The sequence below is a fragment of the Haemorhous mexicanus genome, chromosome 2 (genome assembly GCF_027477595.1).
Source record: "Haemorhous mexicanus isolate bHaeMex1 chromosome 2, bHaeMex1.pri, whole genome shotgun sequence".
NCBI lineage: Eukaryota > Metazoa > Chordata > Aves > Passeriformes > Fringillidae > Haemorhous > Haemorhous mexicanus.
Genome location: NC_082342.1, coordinates 45630372 through 45652613, shown reverse-complemented (window position 1 = coordinate 45652613; position 22242 = coordinate 45630372). Strand labels below are relative to the sequence as shown.

General features: G+C 39.8%; 1 protein-coding gene across 4 annotated transcripts in view; it reads left to right on the top strand.

The window, feature by feature from the left end:
- Positions 1 to 22242, top strand: part of PDGFD (platelet derived growth factor D) — a 138467-nt gene that overhangs the window by 59399 nt on the left and 56826 nt on the right. For 2 of the 4 annotated variants that reach the window (XM_059838626.1, XM_059838629.1), the window contains exon 2: positions 19472 to 19658. In XM_059838626.1, the coding sequence (XP_059694609.1) occupies positions 19472 to 19658 (187 nt within the window). Of the gene's footprint in view, positions 1 to 19453; positions 19659 to 22242 lie in introns of all 4 variants that reach the window. The other 2 variants (XM_059838625.1, XM_059838627.1) reach the window with 1 other exon arrangement.

Here is a 22242-nt window from a genome sequence, read left to right as displayed (position 1 = left end):
ATACATATGCTGTCACACTGGATGAAACTGAAGTAGAGATGTTGTCTGCTTTTGCTAGATAATTTCTGAAAAGGACAGCGTTAGAAACGAATGGAGCTTGAAACTACTTTCTCTGCATTCCTATTCCATCCTTTATTTTGCCTATTTGAAAGATACTTTGGATGCCATGTGCAGTCCCTGCGATGTGGTTACATCTTTCTCAGAGTCCATCATTGACACAGAATTTGGAGAATTAAATTCATGCCTGAATTTAGTGAAAAAAGAATGCCATTACTTTTTAGATTGGCTCTGCCAGACATGGGGGAAGCATCTGGCAGCTTCTCACAGAAGCCACACCTGCTACCAAAACCTGGCCATGCAAAAACCAATGCAGCATTTTGTCAGTTAACTCCTGATCTCTGACCTTCACATTTGAGGTTAAGAAAGGGAAATTTTGGCATTATCTGGTTTCCACAGGTCTCTCTGATCCCTCTTAATAAGCGATTCAGTCTGAAACTAAGAGTGGGGCTGTCCTTGGGAAATGCTCACCATGAACCCTTGAAGGTCAGGTGCTTGCTGTTCCTGTCAGGTTATTCTGCTCATTCTGCCAGTGTTTTACTGCATGACCTTGAAGGGATCAGTGAAGTGCTGCAGCCATAGCATCTTTGGGACCTCTTTGCTAGAGTGGTCTTTAGAATGCTGCCAAATGCTTTGAAGTAAAATTAATAAGGAGAAAGGCAAAGAAAGCAGAATATCTTAGTATAATTGAACTCAGAAGTTGAGCAATCAAGAGGGAGGCAGTAGGAAACCAACCTTCATTCATTCTTCTGTGCAGAGCCATTGTTTCTAATCTAATACATTTTGACTGGGGGCTATAGCCTATATGCTGTCAAAATTAAAATGGATGTTCATGATGCTCTGTTCTGATTTTATCATTTGTGAACTCTTTGTCTAGCAATAATGTATTTGTTGATTCTTGGATACATATCAGTACTTACCTTGCCCCCATTTTTCTCTTCCCTTTTTTTTTACTGACACTGTGAGTATAACCTGTAGATCATGAATTTAGATAATGATTTGGGTTTGGTGTGATTGGGTTATTGGTTTATTTATTTATTAATTACATAGCTAACTGCAGTCTGTTATCTCACAACTGCTCTGAAATCACTTCTTCAGTGAGGTCTGAAAGAAGGGGATCCCAAATTTTGCTTCCTTTGTCTGTGTATTTTACTCTAGCTTCAGCCATGGACTTTCTGAATGAGGGTGGGCCTCTCTGTCCTCAAGACCTGTCTAGGTATTACTGTGGTGTCTTTTAGCACCTTTAGGGACAGCTAAGAGGCATTAACAATAATTCTCTTCGTACATTATTGAGTTTCTTTTTCCCAGTAGTATTTGCCACTTCTTGTATCAGTGATGCATGTAAAACGCAGAGAAATAATACTGCTCTGAGCTTTGGTTATGACTAGATTGTTCTCTGTAGAAATTCTTCCTCTTTGGGGATTATTTATCTTAGTACTCCATAAAGCTTGTTGATTGTCACATAAATATATTTAATCCCAAGTGTAAACTTTTATTTCTGGAAATTTGGTATTGTGAAAAGACTTTGCTGAAGCAAACAGTACAGGAGAGGGTGCATCAGGTTCAGATCTTGGGTCCCTAGTCAGTTCTGAGTCTCTTTCTCTATTGTAATTGCAGTATCTAGACATAAAAAATGTCATTGAAAGTGTTGCAAGAAAGCCTGATTGTTATAAGAAAAATGTTCTGAATTATTTAAATCCGGTCACAAATACATGTAAGAGTACAGTAGGCATAGGATTTTCACATTGTGGTGATGAAGTTAAGAAGACCAAAATAGTGTTGCCCATGGTTTCTTTTTAGCAGAAATGAATGAGTATTGCATAAAACAATTGTATTCTGAAGAGGAGCAAGTTCTTCTTCTTACATAGTGCATAATCCAAGATCAGTAATTTTTGATATTATGAATTCTGTCCACTGCTTCTCTTCTCTTTAATTTCTTTGCCTGTATTCTATGTATTTTTTAAAGAAAGATTTGGAAGTTTTTAAAATAAATGCTGATATTAATATGTGTTTTTCGCAACCATTTTCTAGTGGTAAATTATTCACAAAAATTAAAAAAAGAAAGGTGAAATAAAAGTTACTGATGTAAAGCTGTAGTGTTTTTCCTTTACAAGTTTAGGAAAAGGTCTGTTGAGAACACAGCTTTCTAAATAATTGAATCTTTATATTCCAGATAGGATGTCACTTTAAAAGAGAAACGTTAGCATTTTTTCTTCCTTTTTTTACTCTAACTACTTTTGCACAGCTTTTACCATAAATACAGCCCCATTTTTCAGTCTTTTCCTTTCAAAAGAATCAAAGTCGAGAGTCGATTGCATCTATGCTGTTGCCATGGCTGACATGCAGTTTCTTTTTCTTCAATATTTTAAGCATGTGCTGCAACCCCTGAATGGACACAGATTATTGAACAATAGTAAGATAATACAGAGAAATCTTCAATCTCCCATTGTGTTGAAAATATATGCCTTATTCTGCCTTTATTATTCTGCTGGGATATATTCAGTTCCTTTGATGTTTCAATATTAGAAGCTATAGCTCTTTCAGGTAACGTTAAACAGAAGTGATATTTCTGTTGAAATCTTGATGGTTGGCAGAATTCTCTCACTAATATGTGAACCAGCTGAAGGGACCTTGTACACCTTAATCTGATTCTCATACTAAAACACTTGGGTCCAGAGATTATGAGGTGTGTAGTGACTGGATTTTAAATGTGCTGTGGTCAAGGTTTTGGGTTTGGCTTTGAATTTTTTTCCTTGTTTTTTTTGATCTATCAAATTCCCTGGGGAGTTTTTGCATTGACTTTAGTAGCATTTGAACAGGGCACATAGGAGTCTGAAAAACACGGTTACCTTGCCAAGGAGTTGTTTTCCTTGATCTGTTTAACCAAGCATTGATTTTGCTCCCCCATGTGCTCTGAATGCACTTCAGAATTAAAGCCTGCTTTTATTAGCAGTTTTTAAGGCAGGGAGCAGTGTGATGTCTTCCTGAGCATCTTTAGAGAACAGCAGCATCACAGCGCCTAGAAGAGCTTTGCAATCTATGTGTGTTAATTACTGCTAAAAATTCTTACAATAATGTAGGCATGATTTAGCTTAAAAGTTTTTCTAAAAAATGGAGTCCAGCCCTGACATCTCATTGGCATGCAGTAAGGAAGTCGATTGTTGAAGTCAGGAGTGGTTTAGCTTTTCTTCATTTTCGTCAAGATTTTCACTTCCAGGAGAAAAGCTCTGGTCCCAGTGGTCTGGAAAGTGTGCTTCGTCTGCCCTTTCTGCACTTACCAGTCTGGCATGAGAAGAAGGGACATCCTAAAAAATCCACTTATAAACCTCACCAGTGGGACTTGGACACAAACACAGAGAGGATCAATGAAAATCTTGTGTGCCCAAAGGCATTTTGTTGTTGTTTTTTTTTAAAGCCAATTCAATTAGTCTAACTAAAAATGTTAGTTTTTCTTGCGAACATCCTTTTCTACCCTCAGACCACATAGTGTTTTTCTACTGGCAAATGATGGGCATATAAAAAGTAATGGATGTGAATATGACTTGATTTTTATGTGTTCTTCTCTTACTTCTCATTGTTGCACTTACCTCGTTTTTGTGCTCCATCTCCAGTTCTTTTCCTGTCCTGCCAGTTGTCATCACGGCAGCTTTTGCAGAAGGGTTTTATGTAACCATATGGTGCCTAGCTCAGGAAATGCCTTGAATCCTGAGGACTGCAGGTTGCTGCCATGATGCATTTTAAGAGCAACAGCCATGTCATGGAGAGACATCTTGTCACTGAAGGTGTCCCCAGGCAGATGTGGCATTCTCCTCTGCCAGACCAGGAGGAAGGCTTCCAGGAAGCTGTGGGCACGTCTGTCCTGCATTGTGCACTGCACAGCAGGATGCAGCATGGCGTTTTCTCTGGAGTATTGTGTATCTGTGGTTTAGTTAGGTGTGAAACCTTCTGTAGCCCTTGCTATGTTCAAAGGGGAAAGCAGATTGAGAAATGTGTTGCCTGTCATCCTGACCAATGATATACAAGCAGTCTGCTGGGGTTTCTTGTGTGATTGCAAAAGGAAGGGAGGGAGGAGATGGAAGGCTCACACAGCAGATGATGTGATTGATCAACATGTTAACTAGTGTAGCAAAATCCCATCTGTTTATATGGTTTACATCTTTCCCAGCTATGAAGCAGGGATGAGGAGAAAAGAAGCACAGAAACAAAATCCATCATAAAGGAAAAATTGGAGCCCAGTGCTGTTACTGATGAAGCTAGCACAGTTTCAAGAAGAATAAGATCGTGTCTTAAGAAGGAGTCTACATGAACGTTCACTAATACTGCCCTCCCCAAATTCTCCTTGGCAAGAAAATTGAGCTTTTTCTCTCCCAATCTCTATTTTTTTGTTCAAAATGTGGTTAAGCCACTGGGTGTCTTCTGCAATAATCAAAGAGAATCTAGAATAAAGGATATTATAACAAGGGAGCTTTTCATAACTAATTGCTACTCAATTGTGGTTAGGGTTTTTCAGTTTCTGTCTGCTTGGTTTCTCTTATTCCTGGCAATGGAAGTGAGTGGGATAGTAAAATATACTGAGTTCCACACCTATTCTCATAATTGCATTTCTTCCTGTTAAAATATGACGACACTTAAAAAATTATTGATGCTGTGAGCAGATTCTATGGAGTAACAGCGCCATGTCTGCCTTGCTTCTTTCCGTAGTTTCTGCAAAAGAAGTAGCTGAAGTGGCTTTAATTCTGAGTGAAGCAATGTTTATGGTTTCTTTAATCACTGTTTACTTTCAGTAAGAGAGCTTTTTCAAGTAATGGGAGTAAAATATATTCTTCTATCAAACTGTCTAAACATTAAGAATGCTATGTAGAAAACTATTATAATTTAATCATAGATGTACTCATCTAGGGGGAGAAAAAAATCACCAGAGGCATGCATGCAGAAATGTCTTAGCTGTGTATGCAGATTCTCAAAAAAGGGACTGTGAATGTATAATTCTGCATGCACAGAAATTCAAAGTATCAACATTTTGACTTCTGTCACAGTATGCATGCTCCATGGCATGCCTGATAAAAAGCTTTTGTGATCTGCCAGAAAATAACTATGATCTCTTACAAACACAGAATCAGGGGTAATTTGTACCCAGTCAGTCTGTCTTCGGATCTCCTGGATGTGGGCTGGGGCAGAAAGTGGAAAGTAAAGACCTGCAGAAGGTGTGATGCTCACAGATATTTAAGAAAATAGGTGGCAATTTTACACTGAAGTTAAGAAATACAGTTCTGCCAGAATTGTAGAACAAATTTGATGCCCAAGTGGTATTTTTGGATCTAACCACAATTTGGAGTACAAATAATAAGAGTAATGACAAATGTATTGGTTCTCCATATAAAGTAATCCAGTGTCCAGTCTCCCTGAATTGCAAGTTTTGTCTGAATTCCAAGGTAATTTAGATTGCTTTGATGATGTCTCTTCAACACATGGCCTCGTAGGACTCCAGTCTTTTTCCCATTCTGTTTGTCAGCACCTGCCATAACAGAGCCTTGGTCTTAGTCTGCAAGAAGTTACTGTGTATTAACAATATTTCTGCTATTACCATGATGCTAATAATTTATAGCTCTAACATGTCTCATATCTTTTCCAGTAGGCAAGAACACTCCCTTCTTTTATCTGCCACTGTTTAATTTAGAGAGTAATACTTTCTTTCATGTTCTCCCACTAACCTTAGATATTTATGGTAGCATCAGGTGCCTTGACAGTCTTTGTGTCCTCCTGCTTAATTTCTGAGGGAAGAGACAGTCTTCTGGCTTCCCCATAATCAGCCATGTGTTATGTTCTGGTAGAAAGCTGTTCTCTGCAAACCTTTTTCTCTCCAACAGTTGGTGTGGTTTATGAGCTCTTGTCTTTTTGGGGGAGAAAGAAGTTGATCCCTACATCAATTCTGCTCATTCTCATCTAAGAAAATAAATCCCTGATTTTTGAAATTTTTCTTTTCATTGTTTATCTTTTTCAAACCTGTAATTGGATTGAGTTGGTTTTTTTTCTGTTAATATTTCTTTTTGAAAAGTAGTGTTGCCAGTGGACTTTTTTGAAACCACCTCCTCCATTTTTTTTTTTTTTTTTTTTTTGAGCTCTTGGATTCGGCTCTTGGATTTCTTCATTAATTGTTATAGTACATAAAGACTGATAATTCTGCATCTTGACAAAACAGCAGCATGTATTTGGAGAATATGAGGAACTCAGCACATATATAATTGATTATTAGGCTTTTCATTGTTAGTTAGCATTTCTTTCAGGTCTTGCTTTTTAAAAGCAGTCTTTTATAGCCATATGGAAATATTTCAGATAATTAAAGAGAGGGAGAAAAAAATTCCCTAAAGTTAAGTATCATATATAGGAATCTGGCATTGACAAAATTTTAGGTGAATTTCGAAATAAGGTCCTGAAAGTGTCTATGTGTTTACATCAGTAACAGACACTACATTAGTTTTTAAACATCCGCAAATGGTATAACATCTGAGTGTTTTTTTAAGTGGTAAACTGTGTATTTCAATGTCAAATTCCTTTTTCAAAATCTGTGTTTTAGCTCTGTGCCGTATTGGCAATTTTGTTCAAAAGGTGTGACCAGGAAAGGAAAAAAACATGACAGAAGCAATTGCCTGGGTGAAAGCTCCATTTGGGTCACACGAGCAATACTGGTTTCTACTGGTTGAGGAGGTGACATTCTCCCAAATCTCATGGGAGTCCCCAGTTCATGAGACTTTCAAGAGTGCCTGACTTGCTGATCCCAGTAAATTCTAACAGCACTAAAGGTGTAGAAAGAGTGAATGAAAATCACAAATTTTGCTGAATGTAGCCGTTACATTTATGTACAGAAGATAATTTGGAAATGACCAAAAAAAACCCTGATATATTAATATTTGTGTAGAAACAAATGCAAATGTTTTCCTTTGAATCAAACAACTCAGTCCATGTTGATATAATTAGGAATCTCCCTCAACTCAACCTCCAAATTAAAAAAAAAACATGGATAAGTTCTTCAACTCTGTTTAATAGATCAGAGAGGCACACCTTGAATTTTCCCTATGAGCCAATTTAGTTCCGTTTGTCGTGAGTTCAGTGTATCACAGCACTGGGCACTTACTGCTGCTGGTCCTGCTCTGATTAAAGTTTTCTCTTCCCCTTTTCACCTCCTCCTTTGGTCCAATCCTCAGCTGGTGTAAATAGCTGTGATCACTGTAGGGATGCTGCTGATTTACACAAGCAGGTGGTCTGGTTCCAGGCTGTCTCACTGCTCTGTGAAAATGAATTTGGTGAGTAAGCTTCTTTTGGAAATGTCTGAGCTGAGTTTATTAACATCTTAGTATGCCTCAGACAAGCAAGGGTTTTTTTAATAGTGTTTTCATTTTATTTCTTAGGAGAATGTTATGTTTATTCTTTCTTTATTACTTAAAGGCTGCATTGGAGAAACAAATTGTCCATTGAGATGGGTTTAGTGGGGCATTTGTTTTGTTCTTGACAGAATGGTTCTCTGCATCCATTAAAAAGTAGGAAGAAAAAAGAAAGGCATTTTATTTAAAGTTTTATGTATGAAATAACCAAGTAAATGTGTGTGTGGCTAGACTTGAACTGGTAGGTGGGAGACCACCAGTCCCTTAATTAAAGTGAATGAATCAGGGAAGACTCTCAGCCTTTACCTTGCAGCTGTGTAGCAGAAAATGCTCAGCTGGTGGGAACCTGGGGTTCTGCTGGGCTTTTAGGGTTTCTGGATGCTTTCTGGGGAATGCTATCACCTTCAGCAAGTGCATGCCAGGACTGACCATTGCTGCTCCTGCGCAGGGAGGGAGGGAAGGAGAGACAGAGAGAGGGAGGATTGCCTTCTCCTTGGCAAGTATGTGCTGCACAAATCATGGTAGTGTTTGCATATGTCAGTGTGACCTTAAAAAACTCCTACAGACCTGTAATTGAGAGAAGTGCATGGATGTGGGCAGCCTGTGCCATTGCATACTCCATCCTGTCCATAGCCAGTGATGCCCTTGGGGGGCGCCGTGAGAATGATGGCTCTGGAACGCTGCCTCTCATTTTGGGAAATGAAAGGGCAAAGACTGGGCTGGGAAATCTGCTGTGTGGGAAGGAGGTGGTGTGAGATGTCTTGCTGTGATTCCACCAGTGCTCTTGGAGCCTCTCTTAGCTGGTGCCTGCTCCCCTCCTGTACCGCTGTAGCCAAGTCCAGCATCTCACTGGTCCTTGCAGCTGCCCAGTGCTTCTGTGAGCAGAGAGGAGGAATGGTTAATCATGGAGTGTATCAGTGTCTCTAAGAGCTCATGAGGTTTGCCAGGTGGGAACTTTGTTTTAGTAGCAAATGAGAAGTGAAGGTCTGAGAAGGATGGAGCTGTTGTCAGATGGGGAGCGCCATGAAAATGCAAAAAATGGACCACTTTAAATAAAGTAAATCAGTACATAGGCCCGCAAATGATAGGACAGTAGTAGCACATGCTTAAACTTCTCAAACCTGATTTTAGTAACATGCAATGAAGCTGTCATTTACCAAAGTTTTCAGTTGCTTAATTATAGTTTATAGTAGATGTTATTTAAGGTTGTACTTGTGTTATTTTATTATTTACAGTCTAAACTATAAAAAGACCCAGAACATTTCAACCCAGGGAATCCAAAAATGGTTGCTGCTATGTAATCTAGAGTGTCTGCCGTAAAGTAGGACTTCTGAAATCTCTAAATCAAGAAAGGTTTTAAATTTCATCCTTTGACGGACTGTTTTTCCATGGCTTCTATAGAAAAGACTGAGATAAACTAAGGATGAATAAATGAAACAGGCTGGAAGTTCAAATAACAAAAAAAGTGGTCTCTGGAATTCTTGCCAATAAATTGAAATCAGAAAAATACAATTTTGACACCAAATTTGTCATTAATCCAGCTTTCATACTTGTTCGTCCAAAATGAATTCTTTTTTTTCTTTCTTGTGTCAAACACATGAATGAAAACATTTTTCTCACATAGTATATTCCATTGCTGTTGTATGTAGAGATGGTTTTTCTTTGTCTTATTGGACTGTAATTCTGGATGCCAAAAAAATATGCAAAGCCAATTGAGTAGAAGCCATTTGTTTGGGTAGTCCAGAGAGTGCCAAGGTATCCTTATGCATTTCAAGCCTTAGTGTGGAAAACAGTTTTTGCAGGAAATGGTGCAGTATGTCCCTGTCTCCCTTCAATAGCTCTGATACAGGGTGTTAATGAAATGATGTGAGAGTACTGTATTTACTGGACATTCTCAGCCTTTTTATCTCCGTTACATAAGCCTCTTATCTGGCTCCTCTTTGGCCAAACAGCTGTTTGGAGGTGTGTTTAATAGTCAGCACACAGCTGTGCCCTCTGAACGGACATGGTGTTCACCCAGATGTGCAACATCAGTATCAGCACAGAGCTGGGGTGATACAGGAGTGAAATAGTCCCCTTTGACCTCCCTGTCTAAACAGTTAGACCTTCTCACCTGCAGGCTGCAAGCCTTGGTGGCTTGGTCTTGATCTCTTGGTTTTCACATGCTCTCAGGGACCTATTCTGGTCTTGGTCTCAGCCAAGCATCCAAGTCCTACCTGCTGTGCTGGCACATGCATGCCACCACTGTGTGCATCTCTCCTTTTTGCTGTGCAATCTATGTCAGGAAGTGTAAAGCAGAACCTGAGCTTGCTCCCTTAAATCCTCTGCCATGATATCCACAGGCATTTCTCCTCGCTTTTATACTTTCAGCTAGGTGGGGGCAAACTGAGTTTGGTTGGTTCACCATGTTTCTCTGGAAGCTTTAATGTGAGGGGGTGCTGGTGGTGTCTGCTGAGGCTTAAGTCTGAACCTTAAGTCATCTTCTGAAAGCTGGAGGAGTGAAATGTGTCCCTTTGTGTTCCTGCTGGTGAGATCTGTAGCCAAAGCTGGCTGAATTTTTCATTGTAACCGCTGCATTCTTCTTTTAGTCAAACATTTCACTGAATCCACAGTCAAAGGATGACTTTGAAGTTCGGCTTTGTCTCCAGTGCGATTGCACGGGACATTGAAGGTCTATGAAAGTGAAGGATTATTTAATTACATCCGGATTTGCCAATGGTATACTCAGCCCTGCTCAGAACATAAAGATACATAATGTCTGCTCCCCTTGGAGTCTTAGCAAAGTCCTGGTTATCATTTCCTCCACGCAGGTTTCATTGTGTTTTCATCTTCTCACATAGGATCTGTTTTGCCTCTAACTTAACAAACCTTAGAGTAAGTTAGGCTTTTCATTTTTTTCATCAGCATCCCCCCATACAGCCTAGAAGAAATGTTTCCAATAACTTCCTCTTGGTAATGAGCCAAATAGCTGTTTTTCCAGAAAGGGCTTGGGAAGCTGAGGTGTGTAAATCAAACCTTTAGAGATAGCTCTTTTTCCACTTTTGGTTTTGGCTTCTGGTGGTCAGGATGTGTCTGTACTGGTATGAGAGATGGTTGCTGCCTGTGGTACAGCAGCTCCTGAGCTTGTGGGCTATGCTGATACACACCAGTATCATCTTCCCAGCCGCTGGTCCCTAAATATTGGCGGTGAATGAGCTCTCCTGCACTCTAACCACATGTAGTTTTGTTCCTAGGTGAAGGACTAAGGAAATGTCTAGATGATCCTTTGGTGCAAGATCATAACAATAAAAGAAGCCACAGCCAAGAATTTTATGTGCCTGGAAACTTTTTTGAATTGCAGTATCTATCCACATGACAGCTCTGCAGCATTCTGATGCCAAACCTCCAGAGAAAATCCTAAGCACTTACAGGAAAGATCCCCCGCACTTCAAGTTCTCAGTACTTTCAGTATGCATGACTTAAATTACTTTCCAGACTGGGAATTTTGTTTCTCAACATGGGTTTTATCTAAATGATGTAAAGCCGCCCCAGTGGCCCACTCATGTTCTGCCTTCATTCCTGGAAAAGATCTCAATGTCTTCTGCTCTCCTTGCACCAGTGCTGTGGTTTTCAGTAGAGGAAAACTGAGGCATGGGGGCAAGAAGGAGGCTATGGTGTGCTCTGCTCTGATTTGAACTGTCAGAGACTGATGACAGAGTTCCTTGGAGCAGAAAGTAGAAAAGCTGCTGGGTCTTTAATTTTTTTGGCTTAATCTTGAGTCCTGGTCCTTGTGCCAAGAATTTCTCCCGCATTTTACCTCCATCCATTCCTTGGAAAGTGGACAAGCCGTCTTTGAAGCAATATCCAGAACCTATCCGTCCCTTGAGAGGAGACGGAAGTGGTCTGAATTTTCTTGAGCAAATAGAAGACTCACAACACAGGCTTCTGTTTCCTTGGAGGAGATTAAGCTGTGTCCTGATTTTGAGAATGGAGTTCATTTTTTAGCTGTTAGGCTACTGTACAAAAAGGAACAGGCTACTAACAATCATACTTTAATGCAATGAGATTTGCCTTTTTTAAAAAAGATTAAGGTAACTTTACGGTATTAGGCATTTAGTGCACCTGCTTTAAAGGGACTGAAGTATCCCCACAAGCTTTTATCTTTGTGCAGTTGGTTGATATATGGACTCTGAGACCAAAAAAAACACTCCTATGGCAAATGGAGTCCAAGGAAAGGATGTCTGTTAGAATACTTTTGCCAGACTTTCCATTGTAAGAAGTGACCTTTCACTCCCTTTCAGTGAAGATTTTGGATCTTCAGTGCTGACACAGAGGGTAAGGAAACATCACATCGCAAGAGAAAATTGCCCTGATTTGTCTTATGGAACAGCTCTCCTGTTACTGCCTAATGTCCCAGTTAGTGACCTCCACTCTGTAATTGCCTATCTGTCTGCTACAATATGTTCAACATAAGAAGACTTTCCCCTTTTTGATTGGATTTTCTTTTACTTCTATCAGCATTTTTTTTTCTGGAAGAAAATTCCGTGTCTTGTTCAGATGTAGAAGTGCTTGAGTGAAACTGTTTCTAAAACCCTAAATTCTCTTGTAAGACTGGAGCTATGCCAGACTTAGAAGGCAAAAAGTCTTTGTTTGGTTGTAAAAAACTGAAAAATAACGAAGGGAAAATGGAAAAGGAATATATTTTTGTCTATATATGAAAATATATTTTCAGGAGAATTTGAAGGAAGATTCCCATAGAGGTCTACTTTCTTGAAGCCACTGCCCAAGCAGGAAAATTCAGTGTCTAAGTTCAGAGTTTGGTGCTTCTTTACAAAACATTATGAGGCGATGTCCAATGTTGATATTTGTGCTTAAAAGCAGTCGTGTCTCTAATTGGCACCATCTTCTTCAAGGCACTACACAAGTTTTATGTGCCAGCCTTCTTACAAAGATGTTGGCACTCACTGCAAACATCTGCTTCAGTTATCATGTTTCCCTTAAGCTCTTTGCAGCACCAGGAGAACCATTTCCTTCTGTATTTTTTCCCTCACAGTTTCTCAAGGTTTTATGTGTTTTTATGCTCACAATCATGAGGATATATGCATTAGTCTTACTGCACATCATTAGAGCTACACATTCTTGATATACACATTTTCTTCTTCTATACTTAATTATGAAATCCCAAGGAAAAATACATAAATATGCAATGTTCAGTTTGCTGTTGTTTTAAGAGTCCAACAGAGGTGCATTGCAACGCTACCGTCCATCAGGAAAGAACTAGCAGTTAGCAAAGTGTTTTGTATGTTGGCCTAACATGTGTTACTTTTCTAAAGACACTTTTGCTTTACTATAAGACATTCAGGATGTTCTTTTCTGTAGAAGAAAATCTCTATCAGGAAGTCAGATAAAAGCAAGTAATGCAAGTCACTGCTAAAAGCAAACTGCTCTGAGTTTGGTATCTTTGTAAACATAATTAAGGAGTTGTTTTCTCAGTATTCATCTGTGGAAGTCTGAGCAAGGCCCCCACTGCAGGAAACAAAAGGAGAGCCTTCACCCCACCAAAATGCAATTATGATGGTGACCATTTCACAGGGAAAATAGTATTATTAAATGCAAATAAACCTATGCTCATTACAGTGAGAAGTATAGAGACAGGCTGTCTCTTTGAATTATGTGCCTGGACTTCCTTATCAATTGCTCATTTATTATTCTCATAAGTGGTCTTTGCTGAGGTCATGTTCAGCCACAGATTTTGTACCACCAAGACTAGTGGGGTTGCTCTGCAGCAACAGAACCACAGGCAGACAACTAAACCTTCTGTTACCAAGTGGATGATGGCTCTGAATTGAATTTTAGATTTCTGGAGTGCTTTCATTCTTTGATACCTTCTGTACTGGTGTTGTGCCCTGGCTAATTGTGTTTCTTTCAACTAAAGCTCAATTTTGTTACTTTTGTAAATCTTCAATGGATATATTCTTCTAGCAAAGATCTGCACACAGCTCAGGGACTTGGAGTGAGCTGATTACCTGTGAGGTCTGGACTTAGCTGAACATGCACAGAGCATCTTTTGATATTACCTCCGTGACAGAACAGGTCGTGCTTTAGATTTGAACTGTGATGTTGCTTGGAGTATCTTTCATTCTTCTGATGAAAAGCAGAGGCCTGTTAATAAGGGAAGGAGCAGGTACCTGGAGCTTATTCTTTGAAGTCCAGGGGCAAACCAACCAAGTTAATAGTCTTTCATCAGCTCTTGTGGGATTTAGGTTCACATTTTAATTGCTCATTTGCTGGGTGGTAAGTAACATGTTAGGTGGTATTAAAATGCTGTTCTCTTTTTTTGGGTCTCGATCCAGCAAACTCCTTAAGCATGGGCTTAACTACAAGTCTGTTGTGTCCTTGAAATAAATGGGGTTATTGAAGTTGTGTAAAGCTGAAAGCAACTTGAACTGATGTTTTGGATGGCTCCCCTGCCTTAGTATACTCCTGCATATACGTCCTTATACCGGATCGGCTGTTTCTCATTTTAGTGCCTCTATAAGAGACAATTTGGATCTTCTAGCCTGGCTGGGAGTGTGCTATGCCTGTTTTATCACTGACCATCCCAATCCTTTCCCTCCTTTGGTTTGTCTTCTCGGAGAGCTGCTGGTGAATAGTGATGGGAGCAGAGCTGACTTAGGTGAGTTAGGTCTCTGTCATTAAAAGGACAGAGATGTCTAGGACTGGTACTGCCATATAGGATTAGATTCAGCATTGGAGAGAAGTGTGATGTTGTGTTCACTGTCTAGGATTCACTTTATTGTTTATGTCCATTTAAACAAACAAACCCACAAAAAATAAAAAAGCAAATCCAAAAACCCCTCTATTTTTAACAAGAAAAATGATCTTACAGTTTTACTTCACAAAAAGTTGTGATCAACTATGGCACACACTGTTTTTACAATGAACTCTGTCATCTTGTCATCTGATTTACACAGAACCTTATGGATAACAAAGTTTCTGCTTATTGCTGGAAGGTGGGGAGTAAAAAAAAGCCAGTGACTGCCTGAACAGGATACCATAAATACAACTCACTTGGCATTCCTGTCCCTGAGATGATCTGATTTGTGGTCTGGATTCAAAAGTGTTTTACTGTTCTTGTCTTCTCTGTGGATTCAGCTATTTAGATCAGGCTAATTTTCAACTGGAGGAGCTGAAGAGCCATTATTCTCCCTGAAGGTTATCTCATTTGTTTAAAAACTGGTGGCAAACCACTGACTGCTGTATTTTTATTTATTTTTTAAGACAACAGCAGTAGGGGAGGAGAGTTATATCTGGAAAATCCCCACGTGCAAAATCCCAAGGTCCTTTCCAGAAATAACAAATACTTTCATAAGTAATAAGATGAAGTTCACCATGGTTCTCAGAAGCTCTCTCCTCAGCTGTACCAGAGGATGCGCTCATGAGGTTACGCTCCATGGCATTTCAGAAGGTGTATTTCTTGTCGTAATATGTTCAGAGTATGGTATTTCTCCAGCCTTTACTGCTGTATCAAAGTTGGTTGGCCAACTTTCCCAAGGGGAAGAAAGACAGAAGCAAACTTAAAAACAAAACAACACATTAGGAAGTGTTGGAAATGTTGAAATTCCAGAAACCTTAGAAGGGTGGAGCTAAGTATTCCATATTGTTGGTAAGGTCCTTAGACAAGGTCATTTTCTTAATTCTTCTTCTTTCTGAAGGAATTGACACTTACAGACTCTCCTTGCTGAATATATCACAGAACTGATGTCAGATTACCTATTATCAGTTAGAAATTGCCTCTTAGGTTGGTTGGGATTTTTAAAATTATTATTATTCTTGTTTTGGTGAAGGAATTAATTGTCTTTTGAATGATGATGATACAAGCAGAGTTCTGTCTGTAGTAATAGGCATGTCATAACTAGGAGGAGTAGCTTTTAGAGGAAAGTGTTGATATATTGCTAAAGTTCGCAAGAAATTGCAGGCATCCAGAAGAAACTCAGGATGAAATTCATCTTTCTGATTCTTGCTGCTCCTGCAGCATGGCCTCACTGGGAAAGGGAAACACTGGATGCATGGGGTACCCATGGTGGGGACTGTCTTGAGGCAAGGACATTTTCCTGAATATTGAACTGTTCATCCCAGTTCCAACTCTGACACCCAGCTGCACTCCTTGCAGGGGGAGGAAGGCAAACACTTTGGAAAATGCAGTTGCCTTGAGCATTTAAATGGGAGCTCCTCTAATTTGGACACCTGGACTGTCATGTATGCCATTATGTTTAAAATTAGTGGTTGTGAAAGAATTAAGAGGGAAAGAAAAGGAGAGATTAGTTCAGATAAATAAAATATAGAGCAAGCTTCTTCACAATCAGCTCAGACTCTACAGGGAATTGCCTCACCAAAAAGGATGTCTTCCAGATTCCTTCCCATTCATCTTCCTTATGAGATAGTTTTTCTCCCCCAGTGCAAGGATGTGTTTGTGGCTTCTGCCATCTAGAATATCCTCCTTCTGTTTATGGCCTAAATGGCCTTTTTGCCTTGTGACACAGCACCTGCTTTTACTCATTGGGAAATGATTTTATATGCTTTTAGTAAATGTGACAGGCAGTGCATTATGCACTGTCGTGTTTTATTTACTCCGGTAAAGCATTATGGAATACAGTTAGAATGTGACATCCAGGACACGGTGTAGTGCTGCATTGTGTTGTGTTGCAAAATGGGCTTTCAGTGCCTTGAAAGATGCACACTGTCTTTGCCTTTGTCCATATCTTTTATTAAGTGTTTTTTATCCCAACTTTTCCTTTGGTGAATGGGTGATTTCTATGAGTTCCCCCAGTGTATCTGATGAGGACAATACTTGTCTTATTTTAGTCTCGTAGGTTTGTTGGTGCAAAAGGTATGAGAGTTGCTTACATCTCCTCAAGTTGTTTCCCAGATGCTTGATGATTCATGAGGAGCCAACCTCCTGGGAGCAGCTCTGTGTTGACTGTGTTCTATCTGTGAAATCCTAATGAAAATCACCTTAGAAAATTCTGTGGTGTTTGATTACAGTGCTGGCTATGCCACTTCAGGTTGTAATTTAGTCAGTGGTGAGGAGGGTGAGAGGGAATCAGGCTGTTTCAGAGCTCCTGAAGAGTCTGGTCCAGCATCAGGTGAAGGCTCTGAATAGCTTTAGATTTCATCCCATGTGGGCTATAGAAACAGTATTTATGGCCATTCTTATCAAACATACTTTATTCCATTATGGAAAGGGCTTTTCCTCAGAGTGGAATATTTGAATATCCCTTATTTTAGTATAGTGAGAATTTTCTCCCCATGCTTCTCTCCAGCCTTTCCTCTACAATGACTTTATAATTGCTGCGTTTACCATGATAGAAATAACAAGTCACTGTGCTTTGATTTATAAGCTTCATAACACATGCAGCCCTATTGCTTCATGTACCTGTACAACTTGGATACTGCAGAGCTGTGCCAGCCATGACATTTCAGCGCTAGTCTTGGTCAGGTGTGACTGCCTTGCAGGCAGAGCACTGTAGTCTGCGCAATTCAGAGTTTAATTTAAATGAAAAACTGTGACAGACCCTCTTCTTGATGTACAAGAGAGAAAGTAGTGTTCATGCTCAGTTGGTGTGCTGTGTGCACAGATGTTTTGTTTGGGGGTGTATGTATGAGCACATTTCAGAGATACTGTCCCCAGAACTCTAATTTCAGCAGCTGCTGACACGAGAGTAAAGCCTGTGCTAGGACTGCTGGGAAGAGGGAACCTTTCCCTCAGAATCATGAACTGGATTGAACCACACAGTGAAGTGCACGGTGATAGAAGGAAAATGACAATAGTTTGTTGTTCAAGAGAGAAGAGTAATGGACTCTCAGGCACAGGATGAGTTTTGCCATGTTTTACTGCAGTAACTTTTGTTCTGACTTAGGGAATGGTTGTTTTTCCGTAGAATTTCTTATCATCAAATCTGGTTTATTTTTATCCCTTTTCTTGGACGTTTTGGATAAAGTCCTGTGAAATAGTGTCCTCTTAGTGTACTGGGTGTTTTCACAGTTCAGAGGTCCTCAGGATTTCAGTAAGAGCTCAGTAGTGTTGGCTGGACATTTTGTTTCATTCCAGATCAGAGGAAAAAAAAACCCACAGATGTCTTTTTTGGATTTTTTTTAGAATAAAAGCAAATACAAAACAGACTTCAGCATAGATGTCCCTGATGAAAATCGTAACAAAACTAATAGGTGGGTGGTCTTTATTTTCACCAAATTGGCACTTTTCCAATGCAAATTGTTTGGTTAAAGCAGAACGAAACAAAACTGACTAGTTCTGCACTTTTTGAACTAGGGCTGTGTTTGCTTAGAAAGGGTGGCTCAGATTGTGAAAGCATCCTAGAAAGATGTCACAATTAGGTCTGTGGAGATAGTTTTATAAGAAACATAGACTTTTTCCTTCTGAGTTTCAGGTTGTTTGGAGGCTAGAATTACTGTGCTGTCAGAAGAATACAATGAATGGTTAGACAACTGTGCTTTGTTTACAGCTGCATGCAGGGAGGTATTTACAGCCAGGAGCCAGTGAAAAGCAACCTGAAAAATAAATGTACTAATCAAAAAGTTTGTACCGTTTGTCTGATTCCTGAGCATTTATAAAGCAAGTATATTTATTTCATATAAAGAACTCAGAAAAATTCAGTCACACATTAGATTTTATTTTAAAGGTGAAGACAGATTAGTGTGTGTGACAGATGGCTGTGGCTGGTTGATTTGGTTTTGTATTTCCAGCGTTTACAGAGTGGCCTGCTGGAGGTATTTTCCCCCATTTGTTCTTCCTCAGTAGCCAGATTCAGGAAAAGGAACCAGTTTTCTATTTCTATTGCTTGCAGTGGAGCTGGAGGTTGATGTGGCATTCAGCAGAGTGATGTTCAGTTTAAGATAAGGACACCAGAGTCAGGGTGTTTACATGAAAACAAGTGTCCACATTCATGTAGATCCCCATACATAATGTGGGGGAGGAGCACAGGTAGCTGTTCCACAGGTGGAGGCTCAGAGGTGCATGTCTTGACTTGGAACTGAAACCTTCTGTGATCTGAATGTTGCCTTGGGTGGAGCCTTCTGATCCTTAAAATTTCCTCATACTAATGTTGTCAATGCACGTAAGAATGGTTGTTTACAGTTCTTTGATGCAAACTGACCCAAATTCCAGTAACAGCTGGGCAGTGCAAGTGCATGGTACAACTGAGAAGACATACTGACTTAGAGAGATCTGGGTCTTGATACAGTTCCTGTAATCTTTGGAGCCATGGATTTACAGCAGCAGAGGTTTTACCTCGGTAAAAGTATACACTTTAGGAACAATTGAATATTTGCTCAGGCAAAAGTTGTGGAATTTTAATTAAGTAAAGACTTGGCTATTTGTCTTGAAGTTACTGAGTTAAATGGTTGATGGGATAGGATCTGGCCTCAGTTATATCGGTGTAAGTATGGAGTAGCTGTTTGAGTAAACCTGACCATAGGCAGAAAATGGTTCAAACCATATAAATAAAATCAAAATATGACCTTACACATGTTTCTGGGAGGAAATACTTAGGCGCAATAAAGAAATTTAAATTCACCTATACTCACTTCCCTGCAGCCCTTCATTGCTGCTTTTGTTTAAAGGGCATTGCTCCCCAGAGCACAAAATTTAGGAAGCAGGACTATTTACATTTTTTATTTCAGTCTGTCTTACTTCATTGTGCTCAGGCTTTTATTAAATTCTGTTTTAAAACCAAAGTGGTGAGAATGAACTTATATAATCAATATAAATGTTAAAAATAATTGTACATTTCTTGTAAAATAAAGTCTATATACTTGAGCTCTGTTGTTCTTACTGTTTAATATGGGATTGAATTAAGAGAAAATACACTGTACTTCCTGTTTAATAATAACTGCTCCTAGACCCAACATTTTATAGCCTTGAAATGCTAATAATTGTGCTGTGTTATAAACTGTTGTGTTTTTTGCCTTCCTGTAACTGGAACAACATACTAATTTCTACAAGTTGTGACTACTAACAGAGAGCAATCACCTCACAGACTTGTACCGAAAGGAGGAGACCATCAGCGTGGCAGGGAATGGCTGCATCCACAGTCCTCGCTTCCCCAGCAGCTACCCCAGGAACCTCCTGCTGACGTGGCGGCTCCACTCCCCAGAGAGCACCAGGATCCAGCTGGCTTTTGATAATCAGTTTGGGCTGGAGGAACCCGAAAATGAGATCTGCAGGTGAGTGCCATGTGAAAGTTTGCAAAGGGCTTCTTAAGAACACCTTTGAGCTCACTGGCATGAGACTGCAAAGCAAAATCAGAGCATCTCTGGATGGTTTAGGATGTCCTTGCAAGGGTGACAGACCTTTAAGAGGCCCTCCCAGCTGAAATTGGTCTTTGATTTCATAAATAAACTGAGCTGTCCTGGACCCGAAGCAGTTTTGTCAGGTTTTAGTCCTTCTATAAGGTTTTAAGCACAAGGTACTTGTATGCTCAAATCCAGCTAACATAGGTGCTGCTTTAATAGGATTTTGGCCTCTATCACTTCTGTCGCATTTCAGCCAGGCAAGAAACATCTTTTTCAGTAGGTGGAGGGCTCTAGAAGGTTTGAGTGAATAGGTAAGCATTTATACAGGGGTGTGAGGGACAGATAAAAATGTATTGAAAAATAGAATTATGTTCAAATTACTTGCTTATCTTTATTTTTACTCTTCACTGGTACAATTCCTTTTAAAACTTTCCAGTGTAGGTCCACAAATGTCAGTGTACTGATGCATGCTGATGTATCTGTAAATCTGTTAAAGCCTGCCCTACCATATCCCAGTTGCTTTGGTTCCCCTTTTAAGCAAAAGTGACTTTAAGCTCAGCTGATCTGGCTGATTAACCTAGGTGGATAAACTGTTTTGCATTAGTAGAGTACAGAGGTGAATCTTGCCAGCATTCACTAAAACACTATAAATCCATGTGTTTATATTTCTTTTATTGAGCTCTCTTTTCTGTGGGAGAAAACAGGCTCAGGATTCCCATGCCCTCCAAAAAGCAGATTGCTGTGATGCTTACTTGAAATGCTCAAGTCTCAGCCTCCAACTCTGCGTGATCATGTTGTTACTTACACCTTATCTATGCACAGAACTTGGTTGTTAGTGTTTCTGCACACCCAGCCTCTTCTTATCTTATCTTTGTCAATTAATTTGTGTTCATAGGGCTTGGCATCTCTGCAGGCATTTTAGAGGACGGATTTTTTTTCCTTTTTTTTTTTTTTGTTAAATTTTCTGCATTACTGATAGAGGGAACCTATCAGTAATGCAGAAAAACCTGCAGGTTTGTTTTCCATGTAGCAATAAAAGAATTCAGCCTAAAATTGGCTCTCCTTCCCTGCTCCTTGGCAGGTCTGCTCTGGTGATGTTGGTCCAAGATCAGCAGCAGAGTCAGTAACAACAGTAACCTCCCAGTACCCCAAATGCTTTCCCAGATTCAGAGCCTAATGCACACAGAAGCAGCCTGTTAATATTTACATAGTGGATAAACTGTGGCTGACCTTAAAGCATTGCAACTTTGAAACAGAGGGCTAATTTACTGTGGAAAAAAAAGATGAAGTATTGTCTGTCAAAAGCCATTGAAGGTGGTGGCACAGTGAGGGAAAACCAAGCTGTTCCTGGCATTATGTGCTTGGAGAGCATCTTGGAAGACAGGCTGCTTGCTTTTTCCAGAGCAGCTAATTTAAAATGCAGAGAAAAGCAAAGACCTTCCATCATCCATAGTGCTGGAGAAATATCACATCTTTTTTTGCAGTAAAACTTTCCCTAAAGTTTCTGGAAGACCTTTATTTGGGTAGTATTACTTCCAGAGCGAGGAATTTTTTGGTCAGACAGATTGCAATTTAAGTCTCTTAAATACTATATGCAGTTGGATGTTTTGCTAATGCTCAATATATTTTTCAAAACTAGATCCCTTCTGCAGCTTCAGTCCCTGACAATCCCTGCAGTGCTGCTTTAGAGAGACATCCAGGACTGTTTTAATTGAAATGAATGCCGAGAGCTGAGCATATGCTTGAAGGCATATTGGACAAGTAATTCAGGACCTCTGCACCTTACCTTGCTTTTGTATTTGCTTTTGACCTTAAGCTTTTTTCTGCAGAAACTTCCTAGTGTTTTCTTTCAATTTTTCATTAATGCTAATTATTGTAATTTGCATTCTATTAAGACTGAACTGATTGAAATTCATTCAGGCTGAGGAATGAAAAGGTATATTTTGGCAGAGCTATATTTCTTCAGAGCTTCTGAAGAAGGAGAGGAAATATTCAAGGTCTTACAGAATGTTCAAGAAGTGCTGTTAGCATTTCCACAGGCACTTGATAAGAGATGATTCTGAAAAGCAATTAAATTACCCAGCCTCTGAGGCTCCCTGGATGCACAGAAGCAACTGAGAATAGACCTACTTCTATGATCGTTGCAGCAAAGCCTCTGTTGTGGAAAGCAGATATAATCCTTGAAAGTCCATGGATTTTCCCTGGTTTTGCTGCTTAGTCTGGCTTCTGGCTTCTGAAAGTGGGGAGACCAGTCAGGACAGCTTTCACCAAAGCTTACAAGGTTATCTCCTGCTGAACACCATAACCCCTTGTGTTGCAATAGGCATTCACAGTTCTGTGCTTCCCAGGGGGTTGGGGTGGATCCTTGGGAGCTCTGCTGGGTACCACATCCATTGCCACCAGTCAGTGGGACCTTGGGATGGTGGAGGGAGATTGAGACAAGTTTACCTCTGCCTGGAACTAAATTTTGGTGTGCTTCAGAAGAGGAATATTTTAGCAGAGCTTGGGCAGATTT